General features: G+C 37.3%; 1 protein-coding gene across 1 annotated transcript; it reads right to left on the bottom strand.

The window, feature by feature from the left end:
- Positions 1-2,880: 2,880 nt before the first annotated feature.
- LOC131636604 (caffeoylshikimate esterase-like) lies at positions 2,881-5,804 on the bottom strand. Its single transcript, XM_058907214.1, has 8 exons — positions 5,422-5,804; positions 5,280-5,309; positions 4,866-4,995; positions 4,635-4,781; positions 4,380-4,510; positions 4,151-4,288; positions 3,951-4,049; positions 2,881-3,869 (listed from the first exon to the last, which is right to left on the bottom strand). The coding sequence occupies exons 1-8, from the start codon at positions 5,692-5,694 to the stop codon at positions 3,654-3,656; spliced, it is 1,164 nt and encodes a 387-aa protein (XP_058763197.1). The 5' UTR covers positions 5,695-5,804; the 3' UTR covers positions 2,881-3,653.
- Positions 5,805-13,224: the final 7,420 nt, after the last annotated feature.

Genomic DNA, 13,224 nt, shown 5'->3' with positions numbered 1-13,224 from the left:
GTCCAGGTCTCTATGACCGACAACATGAAAAAATATTTACTCGAGGGCCTGCGTCCTCACAACGACTTTGCCAAAGTTGTTGGCATCGAGACTCCCTCCACCCTATACGCCCTCCTCCTCAAGGCCCAGGGTTACATTCAATACGAGGAAAAGAGACGACTAACGCTGCCCGAAACTCCAGGCACCAAAAGAGTGAGAAGTCCTCGAGATCCGAAGACCCCTTGACATCTCGTCAAGGAGGAGACAAGAAAAAAGAAGTCAGGTTCCCTGACTCCCGAGAATACAAGGGCCCAGCTGGTCGTTTCCACGAATATACTCCACTAGTCGCCTCCAGAAAAACGATATTTTTCGAATGTGCCAACGCATAATTCCAGCAGGCCAGGGTTCATTTTCCCCGACAAACACAAGCCAAGCCCAACACAGACAAATCCAAATACCGTTGGTTCCACAGGAGCCATGGGCATACTACGGAAGACTGCATCCATCTGTAAAGAGAAAATTTGAGGAACTGATCAGCGCGAGCTCCAACAAAAATTCCACCCTCGACACCACTCGGGGAAACTCTGTCCAGATTGCGTTCTATAGGGAGGAACTCCCAAGCGGCTCCCTCAACTCGAGCATTCCTCTACTTGTAAGGGCTCAAATGGTGAACTTCGATGTCTAGTGCATCCTAGTCTACCAAGGCAGTTTGGTCGACATTATGTATTCCCAGCTCTTTTCCACACTACATCTAGATGAAACACATCTGACACCTTATGTAGGCTCTGATCTGTAGGATTTCAATGGTGCAGTCACGAAACCCTAGGGCTACGTAGAGTTAATCGTCACCTTCGTAGCAGCAGAAACGACCAAGTCTATCAAAGTATAATTCCTTGTGATAGACTGCCCGTCTCTCTATAAGTGCATCCTCGGAGAGGCCCACCCTGGCTGAAATTATAGTCGTACCTTCCACGATACACCTGAAGATGAAGTACTACACCTCCAATGGACTCGTTGCCACCTTACATGGGGGCATCAAAGCTGCAAAGAGATGCTTCAAAGTAGCCTCAAAAGAGCTGAGCACTATCAACGCCCCGGTCAGAAACAAGCCTACTCTGCCCAACAGTTCAGAAGAGCCCAAGCCACTGCCCCGCGTCGACTCCATCAACCTTGACAACCACTTCTCCAGAGACGATCTAAGAGATCAGAAGAAGAAAGAGAAGAAAGCTTCGTCGACCACAATGGGCGAAAACCAAAAGACCACAGATCCTCTGTGTCCCATCCCCGACTGAGACTTTGAAGTCATCCTCCTTGCTGACGACCCTAGCAGAGGATTTAAGATCAGCACAAGCATCCCCGGCCCAGCGAGAAAGCAAAATAAAGTCTGCCTCAGGGAGAACGCTGACCTCTTAGCATAGAGCACGACCAAGATGCCCGGATTGGACTTGGAGATCGCATGTCACCAGCTGACCGTAGATCCGACCATTAGGGTTATAGCTCAATGTAGATGCCGACAGTCCCTCGAAAAAATAGAGGCTGCCAAGTAAGCTGCAAAGGACCTCGTAGAGGCAAACTTTATCTCGAAGGCCAAGTACACCACTTGGTTGTCCAATGTTGTACTTGTTAAAAACTTGAATTAAAAGTGGCGTATGTGTATTGATTATACCGATCACAATAGGGCTTTCCCCATAGATGCATATCACCTTCCAAACATATATAAACTATTTGATAACTCTGCAGGTTTCAAACTTATGTCCTTCATGGACGCATATTTTGGTTACACGGCCTTCATGATTGAGTCGGGCAACTATTACTATAACGTAATGCCTTTCGGTCTGAAGAACGTCGGGGCTACCTACCAGAGAAGGATGAGCAAAAAATTTCGAGGAGAAATCTGAGACATGCTTGAGGTGGACATGGACGACATGATCGTGAAACACCAAGAGGAATCCAATCATGCGGTCCACCTTAAGAAATTCTTCGACCCGACTAAGAAGTGCAAAATGTGATTCCACCTGAAGAAGTGCACCTTCGGGGTACGGGCAAGAAAATCCCTCGGTTTCTACCTTACGGAACGAGGAATCGAGGTCAACACCAACAAGTGCATAGCCTTCTCCGAAATTGCGACACCGAGCTCGAAGAAATAATCCAAACTCTGAACGGGATGCTCACATCCCAATCTTGTTTTGTGGCTAAATCAATCCAACATGATCTCCCCTTCTTCAAACTCCTCCGCAAGGAGGAAGCTTTCGAATGGACGCACGAGTGGGACCAAGCCCTCCTCCATCTCAAGCAAGCGCTATCGAAACCACCGGTCTTCTCCCGTCCAAACAACGGGGACACCCTTTATCTCTACCTCGTCGTCACGGCCGAGGCCGTCAGCGCAGCCCTTATCCGGGAAACACTTGTGGGGCAGAAACCCATATACTTCACAAGCAAGGTCCTACATTGTCCCGAACTCAAGTATCAACAAATCGAGAAAGTCGCTCTGGCCCTCATCAACGCGGCGAGGAGGCTGAGGCACTACTTTTTTGCCCTTACCATTGTGTTATGTACTGACCAACCCGTAAAGCAATTATTGGGACGACCAGTAGGGGTGGCAAGCAGACCTGCACCCGCAAGGCCCACCCACACCCGAACCCGAGTCAACGGGTGAAAACCCGAGTTGATTGGGTTTGGGTTCGGGTGTCACCCGGTATTTCGGGTGTGGGTTTGGGTAGTGTAAAACCTGCACCCGAAATTACACCCACTTATATATATATATATATACATTCGGGTTTGAGTGCCGATTTCGGATGCAGGTTTGGGTAGTATGAAACTCGCACCGATCCGTTGCCATCCCTAACGACCTGACATGGCGGGCAAAATGCTCAGATGGTCGTTGGAACTCTTTGAAATTTGACATCAAATACGATAGAAGGAAGGCCCTAAAAGCCTAATTATTGGCTGACTTTGTGGCCAAAATTACCTTACCGGCCTCCCTGATCCGAGGGGCACACCAATGGACCATCTTCATGGACGGAGCCTCTAACTCCACGGGGAGAGGAGCAGGCATCATCATGGAAAACAAGGAAGGGATCTTGGTCGAAATATCTCTCACCTTGTATTTCCCAACCTCTAACAATCAGGCGGAGTACAAAGCCTTTCTCCTGGGCCTACGGCTGGCCGAGGACCTAGGGGCTGAGGAGGTCGAAATCTGCAGAGATTCTCAACTCGTCGCCCTCCAGGTCCGAGGAGAATACCAGGTTAAAAACAATAATATCTCAGAATACTTGGCCTTGGTAAAAGAAAAGATAATGAAGTTCGCGTCCATCGAAGTAAAGCACATCCCCCGCGAACACAACATTCAGGCAGATGTCCTATCCAAACTCGCAAGCACAAAAAAGAAAGGAGGAAACAAATCCTTCATCCAAGAAATCCTTCCCTGGTCAAGCATCAATGGTGTAATTCATAATAATTTTTGCCGAAAAGATTTTAATTTTAAAATTGAGTTTCAAGACCAAAAACTTAAACACTCGAAATAGACTCTCAAACTCACTAAATCACTTACACTAATGTCTATTATTTTTCAGTTTCATCTTAGATCATGACATGTATACAGTTGAAAGTTAAAAGTCATAAGTGTAACTAACTACCATTAATAAAATTCCTCATATACATTTCATCAACCTCAATCATCTAGAACACCTAAACTCAAGCCATGAGATAATGTCATTATGAACAGAAGAAATCCTTTCATCAGGTTCACCTTCCAAAATACCATGGTAACCTCCTTCATATATCTTTAGAGTCTTATCTTTGCTACAAGCTTTCTCATAAAGAAATTGGCTCACCAATGGATCTGTCACCTTATCTTCTGCTCCATGAAGAATCAATAATGGAGCCGAAACCTGAAATTGTATATCACAATGATTGCATGCAGAAAAAACATAGCTATAATATAGCAGAATTCCAACAATGCAAAAACTAACCTTCTCTAACTGTGATTCAATATCTTGTGTAGCACTCAAGAGTTCCATTCCGGTTCTTAATCGCGTTTTATCATCGTAAGAAACAACATTGTAACCGGCCTATAAGAGAAAAAATTCATAACATAATTCGTCTGATTAATGATTATTCAATTACTAGGTAAGCATTGAAGAACAAGGAATTGATTGACAAAGTTACTAACAAATTTTCTTTTGCCGGGTTCTCGAATAATCAGCTCGGTTAGATCCTTGTAAGGGAATAGTTTTGCCTTTGGCATCATTTTAGATAAAAGAGTTAACACATTCAAAATTGTAGTTGATGGTATCATGCCTTCTGAAATCTTAGCACCAAAGAAACAGAACAGCATGTCAGTATCAGTATCGTGTCTGGTATTTGTCTGTTGTGAATGAAACAGAAAGAGATGGACATACCTTACACATTGGTGCTACAAGGATGACTCCATCCCAATCATTAGGTTGCTTCAAATGAGCTTTAAGAGCAATTGCTCCACCCATCGACTGCCCGAATATAAATCGCGGCAAATCTCTCACCTCAGGTCTTGCTATCAACACAAATAAACATATTAAAAGAAAATCGTAATCAAATACGGTAACTCAACCTCAATCGCACTCTCGCATAGAGAACGAAAGTCCTAACATTAGGAATGCAAATATTAAAGGCCATACCTTTAATTTTTGTAGAGTATTCTATAACATCATCAACCAAATCATCGAAACTCGGTACATAACCATGTAATCCTTCGGATAAACCGAAACCCTCAAAGTCCATTGCATAAACACCAAATCCAGAAGCAGCAATTCGCCTTGCAATACCTGAACAAAAAATCAAATGAAGAACACTCCTTCATCATAGTTGACATGTTTCTAGAAAATCAATAACACAGTCTAAAGACAAACCTTCAAAGAAGAAAGTGCAAGTACTGCCATATCCATGACAGAAAAACAAAGCTCCCTTGATTGGAACACCGTGTTCTGGCATCCAACTTTTGCAGAAAATCTCCAATCCCCTTGAATTTTTTTCATACCACTGATAATCAAAATTAATAACTTGACATCATTTTTCAAACATACACTACTGGTCAAAGCAAGCAAAACTATAACGTACAGACACCCTAAATACGACTCTGACACTGACACATTGATATCAGTAATATTTTGAAAAAATAAATAAATTAAACGTAATCATATGTGTCGGTGCAGGTGTCCGACACAGACACACATGTCTGGACACGCAAATGCCTTATTTCCAGGTGTCGGTACTACTATAGCAATAGACATTTAAAAAAAATATATATAAAACAAAAAACTTACTTCTTGAGTTCTGATTCCAGCAGGTGCAGTCTAATAAAGAGAAAGAAAAGAGATTGAAATTTGAAACATACTATACAAGTCATGATTCTCAAAATTGGAATATGAGATATAAAAAAGTTTGAGCTATAATTTGATCAATCACCTTGAATAAGAAATGGTCTAGTTGGTGTTGCACATGAGTGAAGGCTTCTCGAACATGTCTACGAGAAGGTGCAAAATCAAGGTTAAGAGAAGCTATGGAATTCAACTCGTCACTAATACCTTCAATCGTTGACTTTTTCTTTGCGTTCAATCTCAGTGTTGTTTTTGCAGTGTGTTTGATTGAAATGGATATTGGACTATGATGATAGTGATTGAGTGGATTATGGTTTTGTGATCCAAATCGGAGTGTTGTTGTGTTGAGAGAGATGTCCATGGTTCTTGAGATTGGGGGAGTTTGAACAAAGCATGTGGCGTTGTTTGTTTTGAACGATGTTGAGTTGAACAAAGACTTTGATTAAACGTGTGTGGCAATATGTGTAGTTTACGTTGTTGTCAGCACACGTTTATGAGTTTTGAATTTTTTGACTATCAAGTCCATGAAAATGGGCATGTTTTATTTGTGACTATATTTGACTAATAGCATGACGCATTTATATGTTTAATGGATAAACTTTCCAATAACCTTTTACACATTCCCAATGAGAAGCTGTATTAATAGTGATCCATTGAAGGTTTTTTGTGTGCTTATACTAGTAACAAAAAAGTGGAATTGTGAGGTTTTATAGAAAAATATAGATCGTTTGAGAGAAGAATGAAAAGAATGAAGATAAACCCAAAAGAAAGAAATTGGGCAGACATACTTTTTAGAGGCGACTTTCCTTTTTTTTTTTTTTAATCACACATGGGCTTCGACTTTCCTATGTATTTTTTTTTGGCATTATTTATCCGTTCTATGAGACGATGATAAACACACCTCAATATTGTATGTTTTATCACTATATCTGTGTGTTGCTGCGTGAAAAATATTCTAGCGTATCGCTCGTTTAAAATACAACATAGTTGTCACCGAATTTTACTTTTTTCAAAAGGAACGAAAAAATATCGATAAAACCAACAAAGAACGAATGATAAGATAGTCATCACAATCAAATTAGGGTTCGGGAGTCGGTTATGCAAAGGAAAGATATTAATTTCCCTCACATCCATTGTACTAAATGGTACTCATTTAGTTAGTTTTGTGGTCGAATGTTACTTGATGTTTACTCGCGATCTTCTACTTATTATGAGAGAAAAAGAGAAAAAAATAAAAATGTTTTTCGTATTTTTATTATTGGGCTCGACAAAGTTTCAGAACATTGTGCCTACGTGTTCGCGGGTGCGATGGGAAAGTCAAAGCTTACGTAGTTTTTGTTTGAAAGAACTTTGTTTGTGAAAAAAAGAGTCTAGTCGCACTTGGGCGGAAAAACTAGTTAAAAAGACTCGCGCTTGGACGAAAAAGAAATTCGCACTCAAACAAAAAAGATGATTTTATGAGTTTGAATTGTTTTTAGGGGATATGAGTGTCAAATGTCCGAGCTATTTAGCTCGTATTCAAGCACTTAGGAAAATGTTGAAAATTCTTCCAATTCGTCTGTTTAATCCTTTTATTTGAAAATAGTGAAACAAGTTTAGTCTTTAACTCTTTAACAGTGAATGAGTATCAAATGGCCGAGATATTCATCTTGTATTCGGATACTCGTGAGAAAAGTTGAAAATTCTTCCAGCTTGCTCGTTAACTATCCCTTGAGTTGAACTAAACTCGCTTAATTAAAGGTATTTTAATTGGACCGCAATTACTCGAATGACTAAGCTATGCAACTCGTTTCCATTTAACAAATAATCGATGGAATGGAATGGAACATGATGGAATCAATTCCATCCTATTCCATCCAATTCTCTATTTTTTGTTCCATTCAATTTGGGGTGTATGGGATGGAATGAAATATTTTTAAAAAATTAACCAAACAATGGAATATGATTTATATTCCATTCCGCTCCGCTACACTCCGCTCCGTTATGTTCCATTAATCTAAACATAACCTTAGTTCTTGCAAAAAATCAAGTAGTGATCGTGCCTTTATTTTGCTTCCAATTTTTCCAATTATGGTGATTTAATGTTGTTTAAATAGGACAAAATGATTGCAAATGAATTTAAATTCGTGCACAAAATGGAGGTGAGTTTTGGTGGGAGTTAGAATGTGAAACATAAAAAGCAAGAATGGGTAGGATTGCACCAATTAGTGATCCATGTGAAAAGTGTTCAATCAAGGATTAGGATTGCATCTTAGTGTGTTTGTTGGTGTTAATTTTCTGCTCAAATGAGATTTGCAAATTGGTTATGGGTTTGTGTTTGTTTGGAGTGGTTTTGGAAATGGTTTTTGGTTTATGAAAGCCATGTGGTCCCAAGTTGAAATTTGGTTTGAATGGCTCAAATGTGGCTTGGAATGTTACGAGTAGGGGTGATCGCGGTGCGGTTTGGGCGGTTTTGACGAAAAAAATCATCCGAACCGCAAGAGAAAAAATCGTGCGGTTTGGTTTGGTTTGGTTGGCTTTTAAAAAAAATCCGAACCAAACCAAACCAACCTAATGCGGTTTGGTTCGGTGCGGTTTGTTCGGTTTTTTAGAAATATTTTATTGAACCATTCATATACATATAGATGATAACATAACTTTGTATTTAGACATTCATACACTATTAAATAACAACAAAACCCGTCATATTTTGACAATAACTTTCTATTTAATAGGTAAAAATTAAATTAGACAAAAGTGAAATAATAAACATAAAATAATAGTATAAAACAATATAAAAATTATTAGAATCAAACAAAAAAATAGAAGATACGAGAGATTAGTGAAGGTGAAAAAGAAAAAACAAAAGAGTTGAGAGATTAGAGAAGAAGATGTGCGATAAAAACGAAACTGAAATAGGGAACATTTGCCTAAAAATGAGAAGGTGAAAAAGAAAGAATATAAGAGAGTAGAGAGTATAGAAAAAGAGGGAAGATGTATGTGGCAAAGAAGACGCGATAATGCTATTAGAGATTTGAGAAGATCGGAACTAAAATCATGTGTAAGGATCAGAAAATTGTTCGTAATCATAAGGTTAAGGTATTATAGGTTTAAGTTTGGGTTGGATGTGAGTTAACTAAAAGTTAGGTTGTAACATAATGCGGTTTGATTCGGTTTGGTTCGGTTTATAAAATACAAACCGCAAACCAAACCGAACCATGCGGTTTTGTTAAAAAATGACCCAAACTAATCCGAGCCAAATGCGGTTTTTTGCGGTTTCGGTTTGGTTTGGTTTGGTTTGCGGTTTTCTATTGGGTTGGTTTGGTTTTGATCACCCCTAGTTACGAGAAAAGGCTCATCATTAAAGCATCTTTGATGTTTTTTGAAGAGATTAAGTGTTAACGTGATCAAGTTTCGATAAAAGTATAATTCTCATGTTTTCTCTCTAGACCTTCCGCGCGCAACTTTGGAAAAATCTCTAATATTTTATTTTTGGAAAATTAATCGAAATTTTATTAAAAAAAATTGTCTTTTCAAGGCCCAACAAGGCCCAGGTGCATTAAGTACAAAAGATCTAAGGTTGTTACCTTTTGATCTTTTTAACTTATCAAAACAAAAAGGTTCTAAGAGACCTATTTTCTTACAGTGTGTACATTGATAGACTTGACGCTTCTTTCCCTTATGATCTATTTCTTTTTTAGACTTTCATTGATGTGTAAATCCTAGACCATTTTTATTTATGGATGATCTCTGACTAGATAAAATCATGTCAAGCTTCTTTTTCCCCTGGGTGAACTTTCCTAGGGTTTCACATAAATCAATTAGTTCTTTTATAAGGAAGCCACACTGCTTATATTCTTCTTTCAAACTTCTAAGTTGTTATTTCTATTTTTAAAGAATCATTAATTTCCTTAAGATATCTTAGTGTTTCCTTAAGACCTAGGATATGTTCTCTCACTTTATCATTTTCTTCCACTAATTGACCACTCACTCTAAACAATTGTGCATAAGATGGTTTGATACAGAAATAATATCTCCCTCGTAAGATGCCTTTAAGCATATTTCATCTTCTTCGTTGGAAAAAGACTTTTTCATATTTCTTCTCAAGGTCTCCTCTTCTTCATTTGATGTTGAATCTTTCGAGGATTGTTCAACTATCAAGTATGTTATTTAGAAGGACTTCACATGACTTATATGATAGGAGTATGACGAGGATGATGATTCTTCATTTTTTACTCCTTCATCTTTACGTAATTGAACTAGTTCGTTCAAGTTTTCTACAATTTCATTCTTTCTTGGTTTTTTCTAAAATTTATGAAGGCTCCTATTTTTTTTATGTAAGAATTGGATTAAATTTCAAATTCGTAATTATTAGATATTTGTTAGTGATTGAGAAAATAAGGGTATAAATGACAAATTATAACATTAAATTATAAAACGACACTTAAATAAGAACAACAAAATTCTTCTAAAACGACACTTAAAAAGGAACGGATGGAGTAATTTCTAATATTTCTAAACTTAGAAAACCATTCATGAGATATATCTTTATCTACTTCACCCTGTGTGTTCATCCTCTCTTGTTTGATACCTGGAGAAACTCCATATATCATTTCAATTGTATCCCACATTTTTTTGGCGATATTGTAATGATGAACACGTTAAACTTTTCTATCATCTAGATCCATTGTTATAAGGCTCTTAATATTAAAAAATTTATTTCAAACTTTCTCTTTTTCTCTTTGTTACAAAGGGAATAAGGTTTATCTACTACTTCATCATTTACTTGATGAGTAGGGATGAACGGATTATTGACTAATGATTTCCAGAATTCATGATTTAAACTTTGAAGAAAATTTCTGAACCTAGCTTGTCAAATATCGAATATAAATTCATTGAAAAATGGTGGAGTGTTTAGAAAATATCTCTTGTCGGAAGTCATCTTCCTCATGGGACGATTAGTTCTTAAACAGGAGTTAGGAACTAGTTCCACTTGTTGGACACGCGACTCACACACAGAAGGGGGTAAATTGTGCGGTTGAGAAAAAATGATTTTAAAAAACTTTACGGAGTAATATCAGAGTTTAAAAATATTTTAAATAATTCACAGCGGAAAAATAATTTGCGGAACATAAATAGTGGAAAAGTAAAGAGTTGAGAGAAAGAGAAGACACCGAGATCTATAGAGGTTCAATAAAAAATAAAAGGAATTACTCCTTTTCCCAAGAACTAGTCTTGAGAGTTTCCAATAAACTTGAGAGCTTTTAATAGGATGTGTTCACTAACCCCCCCCCCCCCCCCCCCCCCCCCCCACCCCCCTTATACTAGAAAAGATGGTTGACCTCAAACCAAACAATACAAAACGTTAGAATATGGCAGTTTTAGTCTTCTATTCCAAATGGCAGATCGAAGTGGTTAGTCTCCTTTTCACATGGTAGTTTGAAGAAATTAGTCTTCTTTCCACAAACAAGAATTTTGGAGCGTTGAGTTTTCAAATTCTTAAACCTTACAAGATTTTATTACAGACAAAGCTCGTGAACCTTAAATCTGGGTTTTGCACAGGCTAACCAATAACCTAGGAGATTTTAATTTCGGGATAATCTCAAACCTTATCCAAGCTCTTACCACGTGGTAAGCTTTAAACTAATCTTGGTTTTACCACGGGCTGACCAAGAACCTAAAGAGATTTTACCACAGGTTAATCTCGAACGTAAACACAGACTTGACCATACGACCCCCAAACCAAAGCTTTTACAGGTTTAGCTTCTAACCCAAATAAAAATTCCGAAATGGTTTTTATGTTCAACCAAAGTATAAACAAAGGTTCCTTAGTAAACATACAATTATACCCTTCCAAAACTACACTTTAAAATTTCACTTGTAAAATAAATTTTCTCACAAAGACGTTAAGGCTAAATTATTAGTAAGAGAGAGTAAAAAAAGAAGTTTAGATATAGAAGGAAAGAGTGAGTTCTGTGAAAATACAATTTTGGATGAAATGAAATAAGGGAAGGGACCTCTATTTATAGGTATAAGTTGGCTCAAAAAGGAATTTCAAATAAATGTATTTTATGGCAATCTAATTGATAAGTATATGATTCTAATCAATTAGAATTTTGAAATATAATCAGTTGTAAGTTCAAAATAGAAAAGAAAATAAATCTAGTCATTGCACATCATTAAGGCGTTGTACCAATCGCTTGAGACTCAATTTTGAATTAAGCTAAGAAATTAAACACAAAGTGCTAATAGATTAGATAAGTCAAAATTTTCCACATAGATATTTTAATAGCTCCCAATTTATCTGACACAAATTCATTGTGGTCCTGGAGCATTGATTTTATTGGTGCTCCCGACTCTCTCGGACTCCCCAACACTTGGTTGAAAATACGTATGGTAAAGAAATCTCATATTGCTTAGTTTTGTGAAGGAAGAGGGGGTCCAAAGAGATATATATATATATATATATATATATATATATATATATATATATATATATATATATATATATATATATATATATATATATATATATATATATATATAAAAGTTTTTCTTTACAAGATGTACTAGTCAAAAACACTGAAAGCTTGTATTTGACTTTTTATATTTTTTTATACTTTTGTTTTAGAGTGTTGTGAGGGGTAGTTAAATATTTGATTTGGAGAGTGTGTTTGTGTATTGGGCCTTGGAATGGTTGAGGGTAGTCTATGTGTTGTAACAATGTTCACATAGTGTTATTATCTGGTTGTCATTTGATAACGGTCGTGGTTTTTCTCCAATTTTGGAGTTTCCACGTTAATCTCTTGTTTTATTTTATTCCTCTTTTTAGCTATGTTTGTTATTTTCCCAATAAGTGGTATCAAGAGTCTTGGTTTGGTGGGGTATAAATTTTTTAGTATGCTATGTAGTTGCAGTTTAGTCTGATCTTCCATATCAGAAAAGAAATTTTATACTTTGTGTTGGTTGAGAAAATTTTGTTTTGTTGCAGAAATTTTTTTGGTTGCAATGTCAAGTTTTTCAAGTGCAGTGAAGATTGAGTTAGAGAAATTTGATGGAAGAATCAACTTTGGCTTGTGGGAAATTCAAGTCAATGATGTTTTGATACAATTAGGATTACACAAGGCGTTGAAAGGAAACATTTTCAACATGGAAAATGAGAAGTGGGAGGAACTAGATTTGAGAGCTTCGAGTACAATTCACATGTCTTTGTCTAAGAATATTCTTGCGAACGTTCTTGGTACGTCGTCGGCCAAAGAGCTTTGGGAGAAACTTGAAGGGCTATATCAAGGAAATGGTATATCAAATAAGTTGTTGTTGAAGGAGCAATTTCATAGCTTGCGCATGGATGAACATACAAAACTATCCGATCATCTAAGTATTCTAAATGACATTTTTTTATGAATTAAAAACTATTGGAGTCAAGATTGATGATGAAGATAAAGCTTTTAGACTCATATGCTATCTTCCACCTTCCTATGAGCATATTAAACATGTTTTGATATATGGAAAGGAAACTCTGAGTTGTGAAGAAGCTGCTAGTAAAATTATTTCTAAAGAAAGAAGATTGAAAGGTGAGGATAATACTTCATCAAAATCAGTGTTGGTTGCTAGAGGAAAGCCTTATGTAAAGAAAAACAATGAAACGAGTGTGAAATGGTGGAAATGTGGAAATATTAGACATATAAGTATAAGTGTCCTGATGGGGCAGCGTCAGAAAAGGACTCTGAGTCAAATGCTACCACTGTCTCTCTCGTTGTGAGAAATGATGATCTTATTTGAAAATTGAGAAGTGTGTCCTCATAACATTTTCACTGTCATGGAAAAGGACAAGTTATTGATAGCAGATTAACATATGGACTCTGATGCAAAGTGTGTTGCGAGATTATGTCGATGGTTGAAGAGCTTCCTA

This window comes from Vicia villosa, unplaced genomic scaffold (assembly GCF_029867415.1).
Source record: "Vicia villosa cultivar HV-30 ecotype Madison, WI unplaced genomic scaffold, Vvil1.0 ctg.001793F_1_1, whole genome shotgun sequence".
Taxonomy (NCBI): Eukaryota; Viridiplantae; Streptophyta; class Magnoliopsida; order Fabales; family Fabaceae; genus Vicia; species Vicia villosa.
Note: the sequence above shows the minus strand (reverse complement) of the source record. Positions and strands in the feature narration are given on the sequence as shown.

Bases quoted from the DNA above. Each gene is read 5' to 3' on its own strand.
- LOC131636604 (XM_058907214.1), bottom strand. From the start codon at position 5,694: ATGGACATCTCTCTCAACACAACAACACTCCGATTTGGATCACAAAAC. The intron at 4,996-5,279 runs GTAAGTTTTTTG...TTTGATTATCAG, and splicing joins CTGGAATCAGAACTCAAGAA to TGGTATGAAAAAAATTCAAG. The intron at 4,511-4,634 runs GTATGGCCTTTA...TTGTGTTGATAG, and splicing joins ATACTCTACAAAAATTAAAG to CAAGACCTGAGGTGAGAGAT.